This window comes from Vitis vinifera, chromosome 17 (genome assembly GCF_030704535.1).
Source record: "Vitis vinifera cultivar Pinot Noir 40024 chromosome 17, ASM3070453v1".
Lineage (NCBI taxonomy): Eukaryota > Viridiplantae > Streptophyta > Magnoliopsida > Vitales > Vitaceae > Vitis > Vitis vinifera.
This window is the reverse complement of record NC_081821.1, coordinates 6,102,708-6,128,193: the sequence shown is the minus strand read 5'-3', so window position 1 is coordinate 6,128,193 and position 25,486 is coordinate 6,102,708. Positions and strand designations below refer to the sequence as shown.

The 25,486-nt window shown below is 36.2% G+C and overlaps 2 protein-coding genes and 1 non-coding gene across 5 annotated transcripts; 2 read left to right on the top strand and 1 right to left on the bottom strand.

Moving 5' to 3' along the window:
* Nucleotides 1-1,876: 1,876 nt before the first annotated feature.
* Nucleotides 1,877-2,549, top strand: LOC100260307 (uncharacterized). Its single transcript, XM_059734057.1, has one exon. The coding sequence runs from the start codon at nucleotides 1,900-1,902 to the stop codon at nucleotides 2,332-2,334; it is 435 nt and encodes a 144-aa protein (XP_059590040.1). The 5' UTR covers nucleotides 1,877-1,899; the 3' UTR covers nucleotides 2,335-2,549.
* A 9,733-nt stretch (nucleotides 2,550-12,282) lies between these two features.
* Nucleotides 12,283-20,688, top strand: LOC100852855 (transcription factor TCP5). 3 transcript variants are annotated; one of them, XM_059734055.1, is made up of 4 exons: nucleotides 12,283-12,689; nucleotides 12,810-12,878; nucleotides 18,369-18,502; nucleotides 19,091-20,688. In XM_059734055.1, exon 4 carries the CDS (start codon nucleotides 19,132-19,134, stop codon nucleotides 20,281-20,283), a length of 1,152 nt encoding a protein of 383 aa, XP_059590038.1. In that variant the 5' UTR covers nucleotides 12,283-12,689; nucleotides 12,810-12,878; nucleotides 18,369-18,502; nucleotides 19,091-19,131; the 3' UTR covers nucleotides 20,284-20,688. The 3 variants fall into 3 exon arrangements, with proteins under 3 accessions (XP_059590038.1, XP_019082201.1, XP_059590039.1); XM_019226656.2 differs by lacking the exons at nucleotides 12,283-12,689; nucleotides 12,810-12,878 and adding an exon at nucleotides 18,171-18,281; XM_059734056.1 differs by lacking the exons at nucleotides 12,283-12,689; nucleotides 12,810-12,878 and having other exon boundaries at nucleotides 18,291-18,502; nucleotides 19,105-20,688.
* Nucleotides 20,689-25,065: 4,377 nt separating this feature from the next.
* On the bottom strand, nucleotides 25,066-25,137 carry TRNAT-CGU (transfer RNA threonine (anticodon CGU)). Its single transcript has one exon. It is a non-coding gene; the product is annotated as a tRNA-Thr (tRNA).
* Nucleotides 25,138-25,486: the final 349 nt, after the last annotated feature.

The window sequence follows — 25,486 nt, the reverse complement described above, 5'->3', positions numbered from 1 at the left end:
ATGAAGTAATGTTTGACATACCTTAATAATAGAAGAGAAGTAGAAGGAAAAAAATAAATAAGAACAATAACATAATAATTAAGAATAAAAAGTCGTATAATAAAAAAAAAGAATGATGGTTAAGATGCCTTAAAAAAATAACCACTATAGCCATCATTGAATATTTAGGAGTCTACGATTGTCGTAGAATCATAACTTACCTTGATTTTCACACTCATAACTTAATTACACAAGAAAAAAAAAAAGGAAAATGGAGGAGATTGAGGGAACCATAGTGACGCACTACCGAATTAACATGTATTGATTCAAGAGACATTGACCAATGAAGGAGTGGTTGGTTCAAAGGTGTTAGCTTTAACATCACTGGCCTTTTTTGGGACACCCATGTCAAGGACTTGAGCAAATAAGTGACAAAATTGTCCAATTGATTCCTAAATAGACAACAAACTAAGGATTAATATAATGAGACAATCATTGACTATGATTAACCCTCACTCTTAGAAAAACCTTAGTGACATCTAACGACGCGATAATGAAATATGGATTAGGTGACCAATCAACCATAACTAGTATCTAATAACACAACAATTAAAGGTAGAACTTGGCTACTCAACACAAAATGGCACAAATTACTCAATACATGGTGTAATTAGGCTTGCCAAATTAGCATGATTTCAACTATATGAAGATGCTCTAAAAACAAGCCAATGTACATGATTATGGACCATCTAAAGTTCTTCCACTATCTACTCAAACCATTTGGTTGCCCGTGACAAACTTATTCCAATCATTATTTTTGTGTTATAGTTGAAAGTTAGGCTTTAGTAGTGAAAAAATATTATAATTTTAAAATTACTATACCCTTAGATTTCAAATATAACTTGTCTTTTAAAAAGATAGGTTTGGTATAAAAGTGAAGTCTTTTCAAAAGACAATAAAAAAAAAATGAAATTTAATATAAAAACTTCAAAAATAAAAAGTGAACTCATTGTTTTAAAAAATGAATTTATTGAAAAAATCGAACTTATCTTTTTCAAATATGAGTTTATTATAGAAAGTGATTTTGTCTAAAAAAACAAGTTCTAGATAAAAATAAAACTAACGATGAAAGGAAAAAGACATGAAAATCATACTTACACATCCTTCCCATATACAAAATATATTAAATAAGAATCCAAAACATGAAAGGCCGCTTTTCTTTACCAACATATCATGGACTTTATATATTTTTGTAGTTTTGATCATAAATGTTATTAATCATATTGAAAAAAGGGTTATTTGATTAAAAAGGTCTCCCAAAACCCAATTTTTGATCATTATTTGGACAAAAATATCCTCATTATTTTATTGTAAAAATAACCATTTAATTTAAAACGTAAATATTTAAAATAGAAAAGGGTATTTATGCAAAAAAATGGATTACTTTTATAGAAAAAACATGAGAATGGTTAGATTTCCAATTTTGGGGATTATTTAATCCCTTTTAACTAAATATTTCGTTATTTAATTAAAAGGGCCTCCCAAAACCCAACTTTTGAAATTTAACCTCCCACTTTTTTTTTTTGAACATCATTTAGACAAAAATATCCTCATTATTTTATTATAAAAATAACATTTTCTTTTAAAACTTATATATAAATACTTACAACATAAAAAAACATTTATATCAAAAATGAATTACTTTTCTAGAAAAAACATTTGAAGGGTTAGATTTTCAATTTTTGGGATTATTTCATACCTTTTAACCAAATATTTCTTGAAAAAATTCTTCCACAAATGGTAAAGAACAAAGGTTCAATGAAGCAAAAGCCAAAAAAAAATAAAAAAATACTATTTTCTTTAATTGATGGAGAAAATATATGTTTGCCATTCCCATATATATATATAAAACCTCCTTCTATGGTTTCCATCCAAACAAACATATTCCACAGTCCGATTTATACAGTCATGGCAGCGTCTTCAACTTTCAAATCCGTATTCCAAAACCTGAAACGTTTCTTCAAGAAACCCTGGGAGATAACAGGGCCGTGTTCCGATCCGGAATTCAGACCGTCGTTGCCCCGTGCCCTAGAGTACCGACCGTTCTGCCCGGCGACGCCGAATCAGAAGGCCTGTATCCCCAGCTCCAACCCCGAGACGGTTTACGACATCAAGTACTTCACCCGGGACCAGCGCCGGAACCGCCCCCCGATTCGCCGGACTATCCTCAAAAAGCCTGATGTCGAGAAGATGATGAAGGAGAAGACCTTTGATGTTTCCGACTTTCCGAGGGTTTACTTGACTGCTAAGGTCGAAGAGGATTACAATGCCCGTGGCGGAGGCTACCAGAAATAGGTCAATCCTCTACCCCTCTCTCCTCTCTCTATTTATATGTTTGTACGTATTTGGGGTTTCGTTATGTGTTGATTGTTGAGGAAGCATGGAAAACCGCGGGAAAGGCAAGGATTTTGGAGCTTAGATTTTAGGTTTGTCATTGTTTGGGATCTGAGAAAACAAGAACATATGTTTAAATGAGATTAATGCTAATGTGTGATGGTATTTCTATTGTATTTTTTGTTATGTTTGGTTGGAGAGAAATTTTGCGGAAAGAAAGGAAATTGATGTTTTGGGTTGTAGACTTTCGATCTCTGAGTTAAAAAAGAGAAGAAAATTAATTTGAATAAGCCAATCGAAACTATTTGGCTTGGTTCATGTGATATGTGATAAAGAGAAAGACTCAGGCTGTGCACGTGTCTGTAACTGATCTTGTTGGGTAGTCTCACAGGTAGAAAGATTGTTAGAAAGTTAGGAAATTGTTAAAAGGTTTTCTCAGACCTCTTAACACTTTCATGGTATCAGAGCTGTCTAGAATTTTTTTTTTTCCTCTCCCTATTTTTTGTTTAGCAACTCTCAGTTCCAGATTTTTTTTTCTTTTCTGCCAAACACATGACAGCCTTAGAACAATCTTCTAACCTGCAAGCTATTGCAAATTTCACCTCCTCTCAGCCATCTGGAATGATTCAGCCAATGCAGATGCTGAATCAAGCTCTCCTAATCAAACTAGATACAGATAATTACAACCTTTGGCAAACACAAATGGAGAATGTGATCTTTGCCAATGGCTTTGAAGAACACATTGAAGGGTTGAAGGTCTGTCCTTCAAAAGCAACAGATTCTGTTGAATTAAATCCAGAATTTATCTCATGGCGACAATTTGATTGCATGATCTTGAGTTGGATCTATTCTTCTCTTACTCCCGAAATCATGGCGACATATTATTGGGTTGCAAACTTCTCATTCAATGTGGCCTGCCTTAGAGAAGATCTTCTCTTCCTTTTCCAAAGCATGAGTAATGAAACTGTGATCGACATTCCAAACAACACGCAAAAGCTCTCTCTCAATAATGGAACCTATTCCCACGGTAAAAAATCTTGCGGATAATCCTTCTGCTATTGGAGAACCTGTAGCTGAAAGGGATTAGGTCTTGCAACTTCTTGGAGCTCTTGGAGCAGGTTATATCTCCATCATTGCTTCCCTCACAGGTCATGAAGATGATATTCCCCTTCGTTCAGTTCATAGCATACTTCTTACTCATGAACAACGTCTGTGTGTTCAAAACTCCATAACAGAAGGAGATCTCATCTTTTCTAATATAGCTGCCACACAAGGGAGAAATTACAACAACAGAAAGAATCACATCATTAGAGGAAATAATCATTTTAATAACATAAATATTCATTTTGGAAGAAATCAATATGGTGTCCATGGTTCGGGCAATCGAAACAACATCAATACAAATTGACCTCAGTGTCAACTCTATGAGAAATTTGGACATATTATCATCCTCAATTGCTGTCATCGTTTTGACATAAATTTTCAAGGTCCCACTGCTGCCAATACCACCAGTAACATCGCTTCTCCAAATAACTTCAACAACAATCATACACAAGCTATAGTTGCTTCTCCATCTAATACAACCGACAAGTCTTGGTTCCTTGATACTGGTGCAACACACCATTGCTCTCAAAATACTAGTACACTCTCAGGTGTTCAGTCATACCAGGGGAATGACAAAGTAACAGTTGGTAATGGTAAGAAGTTTTCCATTCTTCATGTTGGTTTAAAATCATTTGCTTCTTCCCTCGAAACATTTCACTTAAAGAATGTCTTTCATGTTCCTTGTCTTGCTACTAATCTGATCAGTGTCTCTAAATTATGCATTGTTAGTAATTCCTTTCGTGAATTCCATTCGCATTATTTTTTTGTCAAGGATCAAGTTACAAAGAAAGCTCTTCTTCAATGCCAACTTAAAAATGGCTTGTACAAGTTCCCCACAAGATTTGTTCAAACAAGTTCTTCATAAAATGCACCCTAAACTCCCAGTCCTGTTGTGTCTCCTTCTAAGAATTTGAATAGTGTGCCTAATCTTTGGCACTCATGCTTTGGTCATCCTGCTGTTAATGTCTTGAAGCAAATGCTTACGTCTTGTAATGCCCTTTACAGTTGTCCTAAAAACAATGATGTTTGTTGTGCTTGTCAATATGCAAAGAGCCATAGATTACCATTTTCTTTATGTGATTTCAAAGCTACTTGCCCCCTTGCTTTAATTCATACTAACTTGTGGGGTCCAACCCTTGTTGTTTCCACTATTGGTATAAGATATTTTTTACTATTTGTTGATGATTTTTCTCAGTTTTCTTGACTTTATTCTTTACATACTAAAGGTCAGGCTTTGGCTACATTCATTAGGTTCAAAACTTTAGTTGAAAATAAGTTCACTTCTTGTATTCAGTATTTACAATCTAATAATGGAGGTGGATTCAAAGCATTTGCTCCATTTCTTGCTCAACGTGAAATTGACAATAGTTGCTTGTGTCCCATAACTCTTGCGCAAGATGGTAGGGCTAAACGAAAAATGAGACACATTGTAGAAACTAGTTTAGCACTCTTAGCCATTACCTTTTTACCATTGAATTTGCTCTATGCTTTTCCCACTGCTATCTTTCTTATTAATCGCATGCCTACCAAGGTACTCAAGCTTCACTCACCTTTTTATGTTTTCTTTGGCAAACAACCAAATTATCGTCAAGGGTTTTGGTTGTTTTTGCTATCCCTATATTTGTCCATATAATAAACACAAACTTCTTTATTGTTCAGTTCAATGTATTTGTCTTGGCTATAGTATATTTCACGAAGGTTACTTGTGCCTAGATCACAACTCTGGTTGAGTTTTATTTAATTCCTCATGTTGTTTTTTATGAAATGGTGTTTCCATTTCAAAATTGTCTTTATCTTCCACATCTTTACCATCTCCTGCTTCCTTCTTGTTTCCACTCTAGCTTTTCTACCTGTATCTCCTTCCATCATTACCAATCAGTCCTAGGCCCCTAACTCACTGGATCTTGTTGCCACACAAAGTGCCAACTCTTCTTCATTGGAACTACTTCATACTCCATGTCAACTCCCTTCCTCAGAAGTTTCTATACCAGCAGAAATTTCAGTTCCTTTTGCCAACCCTACTCCTGGGACTGATAGTTCCAGTACTCGCATTAATCAGCATCCAATGATCACTCCTGGAAAGGCCTGTCAGTTCACGGCTGCACCAACATCAACTCATTGGCTTGCAGTAAAACGCCTCCTTTGTTACCTCAAAGGTACTCCTTATGGTTTCCAATTGCAAATGTCTCCTCCTCTTGACATTTGAGGTTACATGGATGCTAATTAGGCTTCCTGCCTGGATGATCGTTGGAGTACAAGTGGTTATTGCATCTTTCTCGGTCCTAACTTAGTCTCTTGGTCATCCACTAAACAATATAGGGTTTCTCGCAGCAGCATTGAATCCAAGGATCGTGGCTTAGCTTCTATTATAGCAGAGATTGTCTGAATCTAATCTGTTCTCAAGGAACTCTGCATCTCTCAATTTACTCCATCTTTGGCATGGTGTGATAGTCAGAGTGCTGCTCATTTGGATGCAAATCCTGTCTTCCATGCCTGCTCCAAGCATATTGAACTTGATCTTCATTTCATCAGGGATAAAGTCCTCAAGAAAGATCTTACAATCCACTACATTCCTTCTGTTGACGAGGTTGTAGATATGTTCACCAAACATTTTCCAACCTCTGAATTCTTCAGTTTCATACCAAGCTCTTGGTTGTTCCATGACCTTTGAGCTTGAGAGGGGGTGGGGGGGTTGATAAACAGAAAGACTTAGGCTGTGCACATGGTTGTAACCAATCTTTTTAGGTAGTCTTACAGGTAGTAAGATTGTTAGAAAGTTAGGAAGTTGTTAAAAGGTTTGTTGCATTAGTTAGATGGTTGGTATAACTCCTATATAAATACAATGCAACTGTAACTTACAGTGATATATAAAGAATAAAGTTCATTTTCTGGAATAGTTTCTCAGACCTCTCAACTCTTTCAATACAGATCTCTCCTATTGAGGGCCCGATGTCTCTTTTTAGCTTTATTGATTGGCTAGGATCTAAGTGAGGGTGGGTGTTGTTTTTTGCTCTCTCCCTCTCTCTCTTGGTTGTGCCTTTTGGCAGCTGGTGTATACTTTTTGCACCCTTTTTATATATACTTTTTGTTTTTACGTATAAAAAAAATGGATCTCTCATTTTCTTATATGTTGTCTTTGGTTGCCTAGAAAAAAGACTATTCTGCACCTAGTTAAACCTAAATCAAGTACTTGTCTTACTTTAAGTTTAAAATTTGTAGAGGAGGTATGTCTAAGCACAAAGGTTTTTCCGTGTAGGGTTGTTTCCTTTTTGTCAGTGTACCTTGTTTTGCCATCAGGTTTATTATTGGAAGCAAAGGTTGCATGGGACTTGATTAGTGGAAACTTTTTAGAGAGGTGTTAGAAAGTGGAAAAGAATAATTGTTTACAGGAGGAAGACCACTGCTTATTGGGAGAATGTTGTCAAATATCCATACTTTTTATGTCTCTCTTAGGGATGTGGGGAATGGGTGGAGCATGGAGAAGGTTGGTCTGTTTGGATGAGGAGGAGAAATTTCATTTAGTGTCTTGGGAGAATGTTTGCTCTCTATTTCATTTAGGGGAATTCAATTTTTGGATTTTTGGTCTGTTTAACAAGGCAGCTTTTGGTAAGTGATAACAATGATTTGCTAGGTAAATTGGGAGCTTTTGGAGATGGGGTAATGATGGGTAAATTAGGTGAGTATCTGGATTTTTAGTGAAAAAATGTTTTTGAATTTTTGGGAAGGTATGAAGTAAGAATGTGGTGGTTCTACAATTTCATGGTTTAAGGAAATAGATCCAAAGTTCTTCTCTTTTGTTGTGTCTGGTGTGAGAGCAAGCTGAAGCTGAGTTAATTGAATTTGTAGAGCATTGTGGGGGATAGAGAAGCTTCAGTGGCTGACTGTCTGGATGGGAGAGAGGGCTGAGATGTTTGTACCCTAGTTTTGAAAGGAATATATATTGGGAGGTGAGGCTGGTGAGTATGTTTTTGAGGAGATTTATTGAGGAAAGGGTGGCATGGGAGAATGTAGTTAGAGGGAAGGGGGAACCTTAAGAGGAACTCTCTCAGAATCTCTCTTAAATCTCTGTGGAGGTGCCTATCAAATAGTTTGCACGGGATGTGGAGGAAGAATTGGGGTGTTGCAAGGGGGCAGGTTTCCTCAGGAGGAGATTTGGGTTGCTGAGGCATTATTAGAATGACCTTCTCTGTTTTTTGATAAATAAGGAAGGGATTTGGATGTTTGACCAGATGAGGAAAAGAGGTATGGTTTTTCTGATTTGTTAATGCCCAAAGGGGATCAGAGAAAACACCACAGGGACTCAGATACTTGGATATGATATCGTAAAGAAAAAGAATTCAATTGCAAGTCAATATGAACAAAAAAATACCATGTCTCTAATTAATTAAAAAAACTCTCTTTATTTTCTGTTTTATCAATATTTAAATCTAATATCTAAAGAAAAATAGGAGTATCAGATAAGGATCCTATATCCACGCTCTTGTTATGTCTTTTAACACAAGTACATTGAGTGAAGTTGAAGAGTCTAGGTATCACAGGAAAACACTGATAATTTCCCACTCCATGGTCTCATTCCTAGTGAGCTGTGGGCCTTCTTCTTCTTTTTTTTTTTTGACTTATTTGGACATCTTGGCTGATGCCTAGTTCATTTGGATGGAATGGTTTCAAGTTTCCATGGATGTGATGCAGAAGAGGGAGGAAAAAGGCATGGAATATGATTTTTGTGTGCTTGATGTGGGTATAACAACAGGAATAAGTACACATTTTCAAGGGAAATGAGTTATCTATTTGAGTTGACGAGGTAGGTGTTACTAGGGAGCTGCTTTGGTCTTCTCAAATATTTCCTCTGTATCTGTTGTATGGACTTGTGGTGTAATTGAGGAGAAAACTAGGGATCTAGTTTTGCAGAGTCAATTCAAAACTAGATGTTACTTGAATTCTGAGTCCGTGAAAATTTTTGTTGGTTGTTCTTTAAGAACCACTGCTCTTACAGCTGCATAAGCCATATCACATTTCCTTCCGCATGTGTTCTTTTTCATGAAAACTCCATTCCAATGAAGTAAACTTCTTTTCTGGTAGCACCAGGTTCTCCTCAACTTTTGGGTGTCGTTAATCAATTGAGTTCTGCCTTTTTGCGAGTTCAACAAATCAACTTCACTTCTTGTATTGCATATATTTCAATAAGAGGTCTGGGTGTTGGATCTGTGAATATTTTGGGTTCATAGCACAATCAGAGATTTGAACACATCACCTGCTGGCAGATGTATGCTCTTTAGGGGAGAGTCATAATCATAACCAATCTGGTTAGCTCAGATTCAGGTGCATTCATTCTTCCTTGCTGCAACTGGTTGGTCTTAGTTCTCACACATTTCTTTTGGTTGTTCTCTAGTTTGTACTGCTTCTATAACAGCATCAGCTGCACAATGTCACCATCCTGTCTCATTTTCTTGCTAAGAAACTTCCATCAGTCATGGTGAGTCATACTCATCTGGAAGAAATAAGTTCAGTTTTGGTATGCTGAGGGTATTGCAGGCTCTCAGGTGTATAGGGTATACTCAAGTGAGTTCTCCCTGTTTGATTATCATGCTTCCCCTCAATCTGATTACTTATATGATGCCTGCAAACCTGCTTTTTGGAGATATAGCCTTTTCTGGTCTGGGTTGACCACGGCCAAATCCTACTAGCTTGGAAGTTGGGACTTTCTGATAGTCCAGCTGACTGCAGGCAAAAGAGAAAGTGGGAAGCAATTTGAACCGGAAGTTGAGTCACTTGAGTCGGTACCGGTTCCTTTCCCTTTCTTTTCATCCATACTCTGAAAGAAGAGGCTTTTCTATGTTCAGGTTTGTTTGTCTCTTGTTGTCAACCTCTTAACTTCTCTGCTTTGTGCGCAAGGCTCTACCTCTCCTTTCATCATTCTTTCAATCAGAAGGATAAGGTGACCCATGAAGAATGATCTGGTTTCTTATTTTGAGGGGATCAACATCAGATCAGCTTGAAAAGGAAGAGATGTCCATGGAATCAATTACTTGTAAACCCGTTATTGATATTTTGTTCAATGGCTTGCATGTTCAGATGTTTTGTTGGGAATCTTGGGATGTGGGCCAGAAAGCGAGTGTCCATACTGACTGTGTCTCCTATTTCTGTGTCTTCATCGACAACATAATCTGACATCCAGTCTTTTGTTTCTGTGTAATGTTCTTCTGGCCCTTTTGTCAACATTATCAAATTCTCAAATATAGGCTCCATGGAGCCTGCTGCTTGCTTGTAAACATAGAGCCTTGTTGCACCATCCGTGTCCAGAACCCAACTGTTTGGAGTATGAAGATATTGCTTTCACCAAGAAAAGGGAACTCTATGCTACCTTGTAAAACAGATGAACTATGAAGGAATGATTTTTTTATTTTTTCCTGATAGGCAACAAGAAAGATTATAAATATATATAAAGAAATAAGTACGGTGCCTGCATTAGATCTGCAGCAAAGTACACGCAAAGTATAAAAATGACCCCATAGGACAAGCAAGATGAAGATGGAGGAAAGGAACAAAAAACAAAACTCCCTCTCCCCTCACACCTTTATCAGAACTAATTTAATCTACAAAACCTATCAAGGACATCAACATACAATTTAACCCATTCTGCAAAAGTATTCATAAACGATAATTTAATTGTTTGTTCTTTTTTTCCAAATCTTCAAAAACTCTTCTGTTTCTTCCTATCCAAAGCATCCAGAAAAGGCACACTAGAGCTACCCTCCAAGCTTTTTTCTGCTTCTTGCCCACGAAAGAGCCATGCTAGCTTAACAAAATTCCCCTCATCAAAGAATGCATTACCCAAACCACACCAAACATAGAAAAAAATAAATTCTTGCCATAGAATACTAGCTATAGGGCAATGGGGGAGCAAATGATTAGCTGACTCCTCATCCTTTTTAAATATTTAGCACCTATTTGAAATACTCCATCTTCTCCTTTTTAAGTTGTTCAATCATCAAAATTCTGCCCCATGATGCTTCCCAAGCGAAAAAACTCTTCTTTGTGGGAACCTAAGAATTCCAAACACAGCTTGCGGGGAAAGGCTGCTATACTTTACAGTTTTGACTTCACCCCCACAATGCAAGATCCTAACTACCTTAACTTTTAAATTGATGTTACTACAGTAAGGATGATGTCACAACCATTCATTCATATGATAAAAAGCTGCTATCAACTAGCTTTGTTTTTTTTTTTTTTGTTTTTTTTTATCAGAGTCAACTAGCATTTTTCAATGAAAATATGATAAGAAGTCATGATAGTTAGCTGAGTTCAGATATCTGATTTTGCTGTATTGCTTTAGAGGCTGCCATCAGAAAATCAAGTTAAAATGTTTATAATTGTTAAGTCATTATTTTTTTGGTATCAAAGATCAAAGAAAAGAAGGGAGCGGGAGAGAGGAGGGGGTTGGGGGTTGGGCATGAGTGATGAGACTTTGATCAATGCATAAAAGGGATGTTAGCCAATATGTTGATTACCTATCAAATCAGTTACTTTATCTGGTTTAAGTATTACAGCATTGTAAGTGATACTTGCCTCAAATAATGAATCAGATGTCCCGAGTTCGTGCCACCCCAGTATTTAAGCGGTGTAGGATGAATGGGTGGGTCCATATTGCCCAGGGTTCTCTAGGAGTTGGGATAAGCCCCTCATTGGGGGTGGATTCCCTTTTATCAAAAATAAAATAATACATGCATCATGCCTTTGACGTGATAATAATTATTCTCAGATATTTAGAAGTAATGTTTTGGCTTTTGGAAGTAAAAATTGCAATTGAACGTTTTTTGATAAGCAACAAGAAATATATATATAAAGAAAATGGAAAAATTGCAATCAAACTTGCTCTTGCAATCAAGAATAGTACTCCAGAAATTCTTACCAGATGGTACTTAATTAATTTGTCGTAGAAATGCAGGATGCAACTTCACTGAAGTGATAGCATTACTGGATCCTGATCCAATCCAAGGCTGGAATACAAAATCTCTGTTGTGAACAAACTATTGACAGATTTTTTAGCCTTTAGATAGGCACTTTCTTAATTTAAATCAATCAAGAGGGAGGCATTTCACATTACTGCTATTTTAAACCCAATATGATTTCACATAACATGAACCTTGCCATGTTACTTGGTTGCTCTCGTCTTTTTTGGTAGTTCTATGAGGTCAAACTGATTTTGTCTGCATGTAATATTTGCAAAACATGGTTGGCATTTGACCATAATGGAAGGTCCTCTAGGGAGCCCTTGTCTCTGATAGTCATGCTCTGCTTGCTTTTCTGTACTTTCTCTGCAGAAGACATGATGATATGATCCTCCAGTAACAATGCCTGTTTGTATGTGCCATCAAGAATGAACTAGAATTCTATTATATCCTTGGCACATTGGAGGCCACATGGAAGTTGAATTGCTCCATTTTAGTTTATTTGTCATCTTTGATACAAGTCCTTCACAATAATTATTGCTATTATTCTTCCTGTTATTATTTTCTCTTGGTGATAAACTGATAGGCACATGATTACGGCCATCACAGAAAAAATAACCATCATTAGACTCGTTACAAATTATTGTGAAAAAAATGATATGGTGGCATCTTGTGTAAATTGGTCCTATCCCATTTTATTAGTGATCCATTCTGAATGATGAATTTTCTCCATCAAATATTATGCAAAATGCTATGGGGATGTTCAAGCTTCACTCTTTTATATTTGATTCTTAGTATGGAACCTCCAGGTTCAGTCACTGTCGATTACTGATACTTTTTTGTCTTAATTTTTCAGGCTTGGGGGTTTTGTGGCAAAACATCTGTGCTCCATTTCCGTCTTGTCTTTCTCTAGTTCTGTTACTGAAGAGGTTGCTCAACTCTCATGCAATTAACAAGGGGATGGAGTGATTGACATCAATAAATGTAGTTGCCTGCACTCATATGATTTGTTTTCTGTTTTTTCTCCTTGTTTGTGAATGTTTTAGTTCAATGGTGGTTGGGTTATATAAGATTTGTAAAATCCACCAAACCTTTGATAGTTTCTACCCTCAATCATGTATGGGCACTTCTCAGTTCATGTTTGCTACTTTCTGGCTGCAACACAATAATCAGTAATGTTTTAGCTGGGGATTGGGAAAGAAATCACCTGATGCAAGCCTCTTCTTTTGTTTTTGTTCCCGTTTTCCTCTAATGTTGATTAAGGTGATGTGACAAAAACATTGTCTTGGTTCTTATTCTCTCCATAACCTGTGGTTCCCTCAAAAGGCAGCTTTGATGGAAGAAGTATTGGACCTAATTCAGCTGTATTTGACTGTAATGCAGCTGAAATGAGTAGCAAATATGATGCAGAAGCATCCTAAGCCAATTGAATCAGGAAGTCTCTCTTACAAGGTAAGGGGGTCATCTACCTAAAAATTGTTGTTAAGCTTTTAAATCTTGTGTATCTTAATTACAGTTTCACACAAGCTTTTGGTGTTTCTAGCTTTTTCATCATATGCATTCTCCTCTTTTGAAAATGGAACTGTCAAAACAGATCTCTAAAAGCCACAAAAAGATAGCCCCATCCCAACAACTTCATTTTGTTCTCCAGATGTCCCAATGTTCATCTTCACTTACAAGTTACAAGTACAACAATCCTGCCCTTGTTTTGTTTCTTTTATTTCATACCCTTCTCTTATTTCAGCATAGTGGCTATTTAGGTGTTGGAAGGTTGGCCGGCCTACTCATTCTCATGCTCCATTGCTCTACTGCTGTTCGAGAGATTTCACACTTAGGATTTCCTTGCCTCCTATAAATAGCTTTATGTATTTGCTGTGGGAGCTATTATCTTGAATTTTGTTCATTATATGAATATATAAAATATTTAATCACTTGCCTTCAATATCATAAAAAGCTTATATTTAGTAGATCATTTCAAAAATTAAATAAAAGTATTTTAGGACAACAACGCCGCGAGGCAACTGATGCTGGTGCAGGATTGGCTCTCAGGAGTCGGCCCAGTGGTCCTGGGCCTTAACTACGATCGTAGTCCGGAAATGCAGAAATAAAGTTGTTGGACGGCCCAGGGAAGGGAACTAATAAGCCCAAGTGATAATAGACTTGGGCTTGTGGGTCGGGGGTAATTTAAATGAGGCGACGTAAAATACACCCAACATATGAGTGGGGCTAGTAATTTAAGTACCTTTTGGCAGTGGGATCATGTGTGTGGGCAACTGTGGGGGGTAGGTTTGTATTATTGAAAGCGTGCATTTTACTTTAGAGGTTGCTTCAACGAGTGAAGCTTGGTCTCTCTTTCTTTTTCTAGGGTTTGGTACTGTCACTATCGGTTGCATATAAGGGAATTAACTGCATGACCACAGAGACAGAGACACAGAGAGAGAGAGAGAGAGAGAAAGAGAGAATACATATATGGACATATGCTTCTTCGATATTTTTTATAAAACCCTTTCAGTTTTTTTGCACTCCAATTTTGGATGCTATGAATCTGATATCCACATATGATTCCTCCTATCCAAAACTAATATTCCCCGCCCAACAGACAATTTGAATCTCTCTCTACCTCTCTCTCTCATATCCCACTGATCATGATACCATCTATGGGTCATGCTGATGTTAGCTGAAGATTATATTGGTTGGTGATGGTGATAGTAATTTACTAATGACATTTGCAGTACCCTTAGCCATTTTCAGTTCTCTTTGTTGGGTTCAACTCTATATTATTGTCTCTTACTTTCTAAATCTCCATCAGTCTTCCTTGCCATAGGAATGAACGGAAAATAATTATTACTCTCAAGATATGCCCGCAGAAACCTTAAAACCACCAGCTTCAGTTCTAAACTTTTTGCCTTTCCTGAGCCTATTAGACTTAAAAAAAAGTGCCCATTTCTGCACTAAGAATTGGTTTTCTATAGGTCTTATTAACCCTCTGTAAGTAAAACAATTAAGAGGTTCCAAATGATGGCCTGAAATGGGATTGTAGGTAAATGAGTCAATGTCCAAATATTTAGGACCTTGGGTGTTCTAATCCATGAAAGTTCATGAATTTGAAATCAGTCTACTTGGTTAATTTGATACATATACATACAGATAGCACTGAAATGAGTATCAAGTAATTATTTTTTATTTTAGTTCGAACACAATAGAATTCAGAAAACTAAGTGCTTTGTTTTTATTTTAGTTTTTTTACACCATGATGATGTCTCCATATAACTCTACCTGCAGATTTCAATTCTCTTCTGCTGTAATGGCTGTTCAAGTTAATGCTGTGTAAGACCAGTATGTCCTAACACCTCTTAAATGACTAAATGTCCTGAACAAGTGACCATTTTGTTCTTGAATCGACGTAATTTTTCCCACCAACCCACCAAAAAATGAAAAGTAAAAGAGGAACATTCCAGAACAGTGAAATACGGTTAATTTGCATATGCCATTAGATTTGTCATCTCAAGGATATCGGACTTGTGGGCATGACTGTATGAAGGATTGGGGATAGGAAAGAGTACTGGGTTGGTGAGTGTTACCCTAGACCTGTTATATTTGTTTTCTGATGGCTTTACAATAAAATAAAACTGGTCTAGCATATGTGATTAGGGTTTTATTATGAAGATTGGGATTGTTCAAATATCTAGCATGACAGTATATTCTATGCCATAGGATGATAAAATCCTTGTGTTGAATGCCTCAAGGACCGAGGCATGCCATGGTGTTCCCACACCATTTTCATTTACATATATGTAGTTCAAGTAGATCATGTAGTGATGTTTAATTAGTAGTGGTTTAAGTGCTGGAGTTTCATATGGATAGACATCCAGCTAGAAATATTTCTGATGAAAATCACATTCATTTCCAACTTTAGGGAAAACCGTGTTGGTTGAGGAGTAGATAGATAATTCATGAATGAGAACAAAACCAAGAAGGTATTTGATAAATCAACTTACTCACTTAAGATGATGACTTAATAACTTAATTTGAGTTATTAAGTATATTAACTATATTTGATAAATAACTTAATATTGCAACTTAAAATTAAAAATGATTTTAATAAATCAATTTAATGACTTAACAACTTAAGTATTTAGTATTAAATTTTACTAAATGCTCTCCAAGTCCTGACTAATTCTAGAATATTTCATATTGAGATAGCACTATTCCAGGGTTTTAGTTTAGTTGTGCCACAGTAGTGCCGTACTAACATGCAGACAAAGAAATTCCCTATTTCTCTGATCTAGTTCTTGGGTATGTCTTGGTTTTCCTTGTCCAAAAAACAGGTCTTAGCTGTACTGTAGGGCAGCATTTCAATGCTAAGAAAGCTTGAGAATCAAATGCCTAGGAAATAGTTAAAAACCTATATACACCCTAATAGATAGCAAGTAGCAACTCCAATATTGAATTTGATTTAGTTCTTTAAATGATATGAAAAGTCAGTTTACTGTGAACAATCACGACCCTTTGAGTTCTGGAGCATATTTTCGTTCCCCTTTTTCATAAAGAGACTACAGTTCATCTCACAGTTAGAAATTAAGCGTTGTCGGATGATGAATGGTGATGTCTGGAACCTGGGGACCATTAGTTTTATTGTATTAATAATGGCCCGTACCCAAAAAGAAAATCAGAGCAGTGTGAACCCTTCTTGAGATGCCCACCATTGTTTTTCTGATTGCTTGCTGCAGTGAGAGAAAGAAATGAGTGAAAATTTTCCATAAATAATAGAGCTGAAAACTTGAAAACCCTAGCAACGTGACTACAATATTCTTCCATTGAAATTTTATTTTCTTTCTGTAAGGAGACATTATTGTTGTAGAAAAGCTTTGGAGCAAATTGTTCTAGCTAGATGACAACAAAAAGTGGTGGTTTTATTCTTTTCTAAAGGCTTTAACCTCAAGAGGGGTATTGGGGTATGCTTGCTTCACAACTTTATCTTTCTTTCTTCTTCTTTGTATTTTATTTTTTAAACTTTGCCTCAGAAGATATTATAAACGGCCAGTTTTAAGCTTTACCATTCCTGTTTCCAGAGAATAAGGCAATACAGTAGGGAGATAAGCTTGAGACTGGTGCAAATGCAGATACAGACCCATAACCTCGCAATTATTTTGGTGAATATTCCCATTTTCGCAAGTGTTAACAGAACCTCACGAAGAAAAGAACTGGTTAGGGTTTCTGGCTTCCAGACTGTAGAAAAAAGTTTCTATGTGGTACAACTGCACCTAAGTCCCATAATCTCTCTCTCTCTCTCTCTCTCTCTCCCTGCCTATATGTAGCAGAAGTTTTTGGCTTCTCTCATTTTTCAACATTGATTTTTTATTCTTTCAAATAGATGGATTTGAATGACATAATGTTAATATAATATACCCAAAGAAAAATATAAAATTCTTGTACTTTTTAAAACCATTTTCATGCTTCTTTCCCATAGACTGGGTGAAACGGTTGGAGCTAGCTATCTTGTTTTAATATGAAAGGATTTCCTTAAAAATGTCAATGGGGTATCTCTATCCCTTTCTTGTGAGCAGACAATACCTTTGGCAATTAGAGCAAAGCTTATAGAGGCTGGTTTGACCAAAACCCGTGAGTACTGCCCTATTCTTCAGTTGGGGAGAAGGGTTGTTTCATTTGGTTGCAGAAGGTAAGTACCACTTTTAGGGTTTATGTTTTTCATGCTGGCTGCATATGTCAAGAGAGGTGACGATCCTTTTCACTGGTAATGGAGAGAAAATAGAGTGACTATGAAGAATATTTGAAGTTAGAAATTATGTCCCCTTAGCTGAATTTAGTAACATCATCTGTTATATATATTCAAAGATATATATACACAATATAATTAAGAATGGCTTGAAGGAACAAGAAAATTATATTTGATATCATCCTTGAAAAGAATCATTTAATCTTATTAAAAAGAGAAAAAAATAATAGGTATGAACTGATCAAAATTTAAGTCCAACTTGCGGCTTCGTGCAAATCTCACTACCAAATGCATGTGGTCCTCTTTGTACTGAGCAGATGCTTTAAAGAACCTATATATGTTGGTCCCTCCTCTATACTATATGGATAGCCTTCTATATGTCATCTAATCTAGCTGATGAAACTTCAATACCATATCCAACTCAACTTTGGAAGCCAAATGACTAAAAATTCATATCTAATTTTGATTTCTCTTGATTTTCAAATTTCTTGCCTATGAAATAGATCTGCAAAACATAATGCTCTACCATTTTAAGTCAATCATGTCCTTTCCTCATCTACTGAATGCTTGCTTCATCAGAAGCTTTGTAGAGCTGAACATCAATTATTTTGTTATTCTTACAACTTTGTTTTTGATACATCTTCACTATGACTGAGGGTAGAAACCTTAATTTATAATGGAGCAATGGATCTTAATATTGTCCAAAATTACTCAAAGAAAAAATTGTTGTGCAGAATAGGGTTAAACACATATAATCTGTTTCTCTTTATTGAGGCAGCTGGGCATTCATTCTTCAAATGTGGAATTACTGATAAAGCTTGTTGTTGCTGTCAATAAAGCATTAGTACTCTTTTTCTAATGTGATTAGGATGGTCCCCCTTGAAGTTAACCATCTACCTTATATACTCTTGCAGACTAACTAAATGTAATTAAACTACTGGGAAGACCAACCAAACTTATTTATTAAGCCTACGATTGTTCAGTATGTGGTATGAAAAAATCGATAAAATTACTACTAGCTCGTTCAATTGACGTGTCGACTTAAAACGAACGCCACATGGTAGCAAATATGCCATACCTTTTTCTTTTTCTTTTCCTTTTCGGTGCAACGCTACACGGTTAAATTCTATCATCTTCTCTTTCCTACTCTCTTTAATAATATTCTCTGCAAAATTAGATTTTAACTTCGACCCCCATCTATACAGCTCAGTTCAATTGAAGAAATTTCTTGAGGCCTTTATGGTGTAGTACTGGGATCACCCTTCTTGTTTTCCTGCACGCTGGACCATCAAGAAGTGAAACTAATCAGCTGCAAGATGCCTAAAAGTTTCTCCAGGATGTAAGTTCACCTTTTACACATGATCTTAATTCTATGAATAGAGATCTGAAAGCTAGTTTTCATTTTATGTTTGTGTGTTAAAAATTTCCAGTGAGCTAGGTCAAGTTCAACTTTCTTTCCACTTTCAATGGAGTTCATGTTGAGGTTTAGATGGTATAAGATCAAATGATTGACTAGTTTTTGGTTAACCCTAGATTTAATGTAAATGATGCTTCAGTTCTTCATCGTGTAATTCTCAATTGATTATAATTTTCTATAACCAAATTTGGTGCAGAATATAATTTTCACATTCAAGAAAACTTGATTCTAGTCATCATTGTTTGGTCTTCTTTCTCTGTCTTATATATATATATGCATATGCATATTGCATGTGTTGAGTACTTCAAATTTTCATCAATTGAGATGATGATTATTGTTTCTTCTATACTTCTATGGGATGAGTTAGATTCTATGTTATGAGTTTTCTTTGTGAGAGGGAACCCGATGAAGGTTGCATGCATGACTTAACATAATTTAGTACTGAATTGAATTTGAGGAAATAAAGAAGAAATATAGCTTATCTACTAATTGTTTGAGCATTTGGTTTAGTTGATTCTTTGCAGCTTAATGATGATCATGAGAGAAGTAAGATGATCCCAAATTCAAGAGAGAGAGATTTTCAAGCAAAGCTAGAGGATGCCACCATCGAAGGGAAATTCTCGAAGGCACCATCTAGTTCAAGACAGTGGTCAGCATTTAGAAATCCACGGATTGTACGCGTTTCACGTTCCTTTGGAGGAAAAGATCGGCATAGCAAGGTTTGCACTGTAAGAGGATTGAGAGACAGGCGAATTAGGCTCTCAGTACCTACTGCTATTCAGTTATATGATCTTCAAGACAGGCTTGGGCTGAGCCAGCCTAGCAAGGTAGTCGATTGGCTGCTTGATGCCACTAAACATGAAATTGATAAACTTCCACCACTCCAGATCCCACAGGGAAATCTTGGTCAGTTCCATCAATCAATGCTTGTTTCTCATGAATTGGGTGCTGGTCAATCTTCTGCTGTTCCCTTCTTTGATGCAACTCCAACATTTTTGAAGGAAGCGGGATCTCATTCTTTTTCAGCTATCAAGGAAGGGATTAAGATCAATAACAATGTTGACGAGGAAGATCAAACTATAATTTCAAGACCAAAGTATTGGGATAATGACGCTTTGAGAGCAAAAAGCAAGGAAGTTGTAAGAGAAGCAATTTCTGACAAAACCAAGTGGTTCAGAATAAATGAACAAGAAAATCAAGATGGAATTGGGGGCTACAGTTCACAAGTTTCAGCTCAAAACCTTTTTCCAATGACCAATCATTCTTCCCTACCAGGCTTACTAAACAACTCCATGCCATACAACTCCTTCGGTCACTGGGAGCCTTCAAGTTTATCATTGTCACAATTCGGAAGCCATGGATTTCCATCCCAATCAGAGGTCTCTCACAACAATGTTGCTGTACCACTGCCATCTCCACTAGCTCTGTCATCCGGGTCTCAGTTATTTTTCTGTCCCAATGCAACTACACCCCCACTTTTTCCTCCATATTCCTCATACATCACAACTCAGGTAGAGAGCAGTCCACGACACTTCAACCATCTTCAGTTATTGAGCTCGAGTTCACAACATATGCAGCCAAATTCTCTGATGCCATCTCTTCATTCAGTCAGTGCGCAGATGAAGTCATTTCCATTGAATGGCAATTCTAGGCTTTTCCATTCACAAAATAATGATGGAAGCCACCCAAATAAGAGCTCTTAAATCTCTTCTCTAAAAATACTGCTCTATGATTAATAGCTTCAGCCAGATAGTATGCTTCGCCATGGATCAGACCAAGTATGGTATTGCTGAGACTAAAAGTTGTGCAGGCTGTTGTTATGCTGGTAATTGTTGGTTTGATCTACTTTCATATGCTTCAAAGCATCGAAGCCTATATTGATAAATGGCCAATGACTTTCATTCAACTTCATCTGAATACCTTTTCAAGGACATAGGAATGAAAACGCATGGAATATTGTTCCTGCTCAGATTCTTCAGAAGAAGTAAGACACTCTAGAACTCTAGAACACTTTCCTGTATTTAGATACAATTTTCTGCAAAGGTGGTGTGATATGTAGAGAAGTTGTGAATTGGCAATGTTATATGATATCGTAGTCTTGGGTTTTAGTGCTGGTGATAACTATAATACCATGTTTGATTAACATTTACAGTAATTTAAATCAAACCATGTTTGAAAAAACAGTATTGATCATTTCCAAACTTTGTTTTGAGTTATAATTTTGTGACTATATGCTGCATGCAATGTCATGGCAATAGTTCTAATTTGCATTTATGTTCTTGTAATTTTTGAATCCTTGTGGAAAACTTAAATTTGAAACAGCTGGTCTCCATCCCATTTCATACCCGCAACTCCATTTACACAGTATATATGCCATGGATACCATCATAAAAATTGATGATCATCAATCAGAAATCAAAATTGATTGCACAAACAATTAAACAAAAGTTAATGATAGGTATTCAATCTTTACCATCATAAAAAATACTGATATTTTTGGTTAAGCAAGACGAATAAAAGATAGTTTCATAAGTCAAGGATTGCCAAACCAAAAACATGCATACTGACAAAGTGGAAGCCAACATCTCCTGGTCTAATGGAAAAAGGTAGCTAGCTAGGTACTGATGGACTTCACCTAGGAGGGATTGAGAGTTTGAAATTTTCTCTTTAGCTTGGCATTCATGTACCTGGTTGTATGATCAGTACCTAGTTAGCTAATGCAAAGCTGACATGGGGTTTAGGATTTGGCAAAACAGGAGAAATGATTAATGATGGCCAGCCATCTATTAACTGTTCAAAATTCAAATTAATGCTGCATGTGTTTGAAATAAATTGGTTGAGAAAAATCCATGAGAAAATGAATACTTAAACGGTTCTATACATCTTAATAATTATCCGATTAAGAACATCAGAAAAGAACTTCTAAGATTGGACACTACCTTATATTCCAGGCCATAAGTACTAAAAGGTATGCCTTTGAAATTAACTAATTAAACTAAAGTAAAATGCCATTGGATGGTGCTCTCTCTTTGGACAAACTGGTTAGCTTCTAGGGTTTTAAATGAGCCGAGCTGATTGTTGGCTTGGTGAATACATATTGAGTGACTACGTTATTTTAAGTAGATTGCATCAAAAGTGAATGGAAGTAAAATGATTAATGAAGGGCTCATATGGTGTCATGGATTGATAAAAGGACTGATCAAATTGCAGTCTTCAGAGGTATATTTGCACTTCCCTTTGCTGAAAAAGGGAGGAAAAGGCTGCAGCTCCCCTACATGACCATGCACAGTTAGGTGATGGTCCATCCAAAACTTGGATTTAGAAGAAAGAGATCTTCCTATCATGATCTCCTACATCGAACCAGTAACAAAACAAAATTCCCAGATGAAAAAGATCGTTATTGATAATTATTATTACTATTTCAATATGTAACTACACAACTTTTATGTTCATTATCAACATTAACAAATGTGGTTTTCTGAAAACCAAATTTGAGTTAAAAATATGATCTATTGATCATGATTTTTGGCCAAACTCATCATGAGCCTATAGACAAATGCACTGATATGATCCCTATGTCACAATTATGCTATTGCTAGTTGCTGTACACCTCATTTTGGAGGTCAAAACATACAAGCCAAGCACAGCTTGGTTCCAGCTCTGGAGTACTTGAGAGGCATGCTTATAGATCATGTACAGCAACACAATTTCTGAAAAGCCCAAAGAATATACTCGAAAAAAAATAAAAATAAAAATCTAATTGACGAATCGACCTATTAATCTCCCAACTAGGCGTGAATTAATAATATATTCTTCTGGCATATATGTTGTCAGTAGTATCAACTATATATTCTTCTGGTGAATTCAATTGTTGATCAAAAGCATTGCTAATGAACTTCGATCGGAATTATAACAAGGTATCTTGAAAGCTATATATGTTGGTGCATCAAATTAAGCTCACCAAAACCAACAGGAAAAGATGCACTTAAAAAAGAATGCTGATTAAGAAGTTACTGATCAAGGTGCTAAAATTGAGAGGTTATTCAAGCATAAACAATGACAATAAATACTGGTTTAGTAATGGGGAAAGATTGATGACTCCAAGAACTGACAAAGTCAGGTGGCCTGGCCTTCATATCTCTCTCTGATGTCACATGTACATAAAAGTGCATCTTCCACCACGCCAAACTACTAGACTAAACCACAGCCCACACACCACCTCATACATATACATATATATTCATGCGTCAATCCATACCAACCCTACTATCCAAAAGCATATCACCAATTTACATCTACATATATAGTGAAGACAATATGCATGAATTAATGCTGTAGCTCCTTGGCACTAATTCTACTAATGTGATATCCGAATTAAAATACATAACAATTTAAGTAGTAAATTTAAAACCCTAGAGAAACCTAGCTACTGCTGGCGAAAAAGCTTGTAAGTCAGGTCATGAACAACAGATGGAAGAATCCATTCCAAGAAAAGGATTAGAATTATGTGCAGCTGTGGCGATGAGGTGACAAGGTGAAAACCACTAGACGGAGGGTGCAATGCAACAGTATGGACATTTCACAGGATCCAAGAAAATTTAAAGGGGAGAGAGGCAGGAGGCAAGTTGGATTAAAGGGGTACTCTTCAAAGTGGCATCAAAGAAAAGGTTTGTACAGTGGACCTAGGAAGGAAAAAGAATGACAAGGACAGCCCCAAGCATAGGCCACATATGATAAGGAGAGAACATGCATGTAGTCCAAGAGTTTCTGTAGTTAGCTCTCAAGTCTCACCCTGTAATGTGTAGGACTAGGGGCCCATGAGGCTCCTACAGGCGTGCTGAGGGGAAGTCCTTGTTAGATAAGACCCAGCGGTTTTGATGGGGTATGCTGTGGTCCTCCTCTTCTCTCCTCTCCTCTTCTCTTTTCTTCTTCGTGCTAGCATTAGAGAATGGACCACTTGTGGATGTGGTCCATTTAGCATAGGTCCATGTTTTCTGATTAGGGCCCCAACTTTGGTTCGGTTATGGTCAAGAAATTATGGAACCTCTCTGAGTTGACCCCCTAGAGTTTTACCATGGTGATTTTGTGGCTCAAATTTGAGTTTAATTAGGTGAGTCATTATTATGAGGACCCTTGTCACAAGTCTAAGCATCATTAGTAACCCTAGAGTTCTCTAAACAAAAATGACACATTTTTTTTTCCATTAATTCAGTACTTCTTAAAAGAGCAGAATATTTAAATAGAAAGACTCTTATTTCATTCATAATTTACATTAGTATATACACACACATGCAATGGCTTGATACATGAAGTGATTACAATTTTCTTAGATCTGATTTTTCTAATATAGTAAGCACAAATATGTTAATGGAATGCCCCTAATTGTCTTGATCATATGAGCTAGTCATATGGTTTGCCTATCACTTGTCAATTAATATAAGCCTCATGCAATTTAAGGTTTTGCTTTCAAGATTAATATAATTTAATTGTTCTCAATTTATTCACAAAAATATTATGAGTTAGTTGAATTGAGCATGGGTAACTATTTTAAGACCCTACTTATGAGTCGATATAAGTGTCATGCGGTTGAAGGTTTTGCTTTAATGATTAATATAATTTAATTGTACTCAATTTATTCATAGACATATTATGAGTAAGGTGAATTGAACATCGGTAACTATTTCAAAATCCTATTCGCGAGTAAATATAAGAATCTGTTTGATAGTGATTCTAAAAAGTGTTTTAATACTTAAAAGATAAAAAATTTGAGTATTAAATAGATTAAAAACACTTTCTAAAATCATTATCAAATAGACTCTAAGAATGTATTTAATAATGATTTTAGGAAGTATTTTTAATATTTAAAAGATAAAAATTTGTAAGTGTTAAAATAATTAGAAATACTTCATAAAATCGCTGTCAAATACAATCTAAATATCATGCAATTGAAGGTTTTGCTTTCAAAATTAACATAACTTAATTACACTCAATTTGTTTGCAGAAGTATTATGAGTAAGGTATGGAGTGCAGGTAACTATTTCAAGGTCTAACTTATGATTATTATTTTTTTATTTTAGTTAAAATTCAAAATCATAATTTTCAAAAAGAAAAAAAAAATTATCAATGTCATACAAACTAGGTTTCTCTATGAAGTACTTTTTCTTACTTCTATCTTAACTTGAGACAATTGATACTTCATACATGCCACTAAGTCAGTTTGAAAGCACGTCAAAGAAGTCTTCCACAAAAGCTGTCATTTCCCTACGTGTAGGAGTTTAGGGCGTAGCTCTGGACCAGCTTGGTGAAAATCATTTTTGGGTTGGGTCAATTTCACCCCAAAGTCCATCCAAACCTTAGTGGATGGTCTTGTGGCCCAACCCAAACTTATGAGATTGGCAATTTGGTAAATACTAATCAAATGTTTGTCTCCTTCAATATAGTGACATCATATCGAAGTTGTATTTTTGACAAAAAATAATAAAAACAGCTCCCGGCGAGGATCGAACTCGCGACCTTTCGCTTACGAAGCGAACGCACTACCACTATGCTACGGAAGCATGATATGTGGTGAGGTTTTTTCAGATATTATTATTTACTAACAATTGCAATAACTTCCCATTGAATACACTTCCAGCTAGTTCTTTCAGTTGGGTGGGCTTTGTCATCCTCTGATCTTGTAAAGAATGACTTCTGATTCTGATATTCAAGAGCCTATTGAACATTCCGGGATTGACCGTCTCTTTGCCAAACATTTTGGCTAAGCTTAACTTAACTCAACTCAACTTTGAGGAAATGTGGACATGCAGCTTGATTTGTTTCAACACAAAATCAAATGAAGAGCCAGCACTGTACCACTTGTGTTGTGGTTCTAAGGAATGTGGCTGGTTGTGCAGATGACTTTTATTA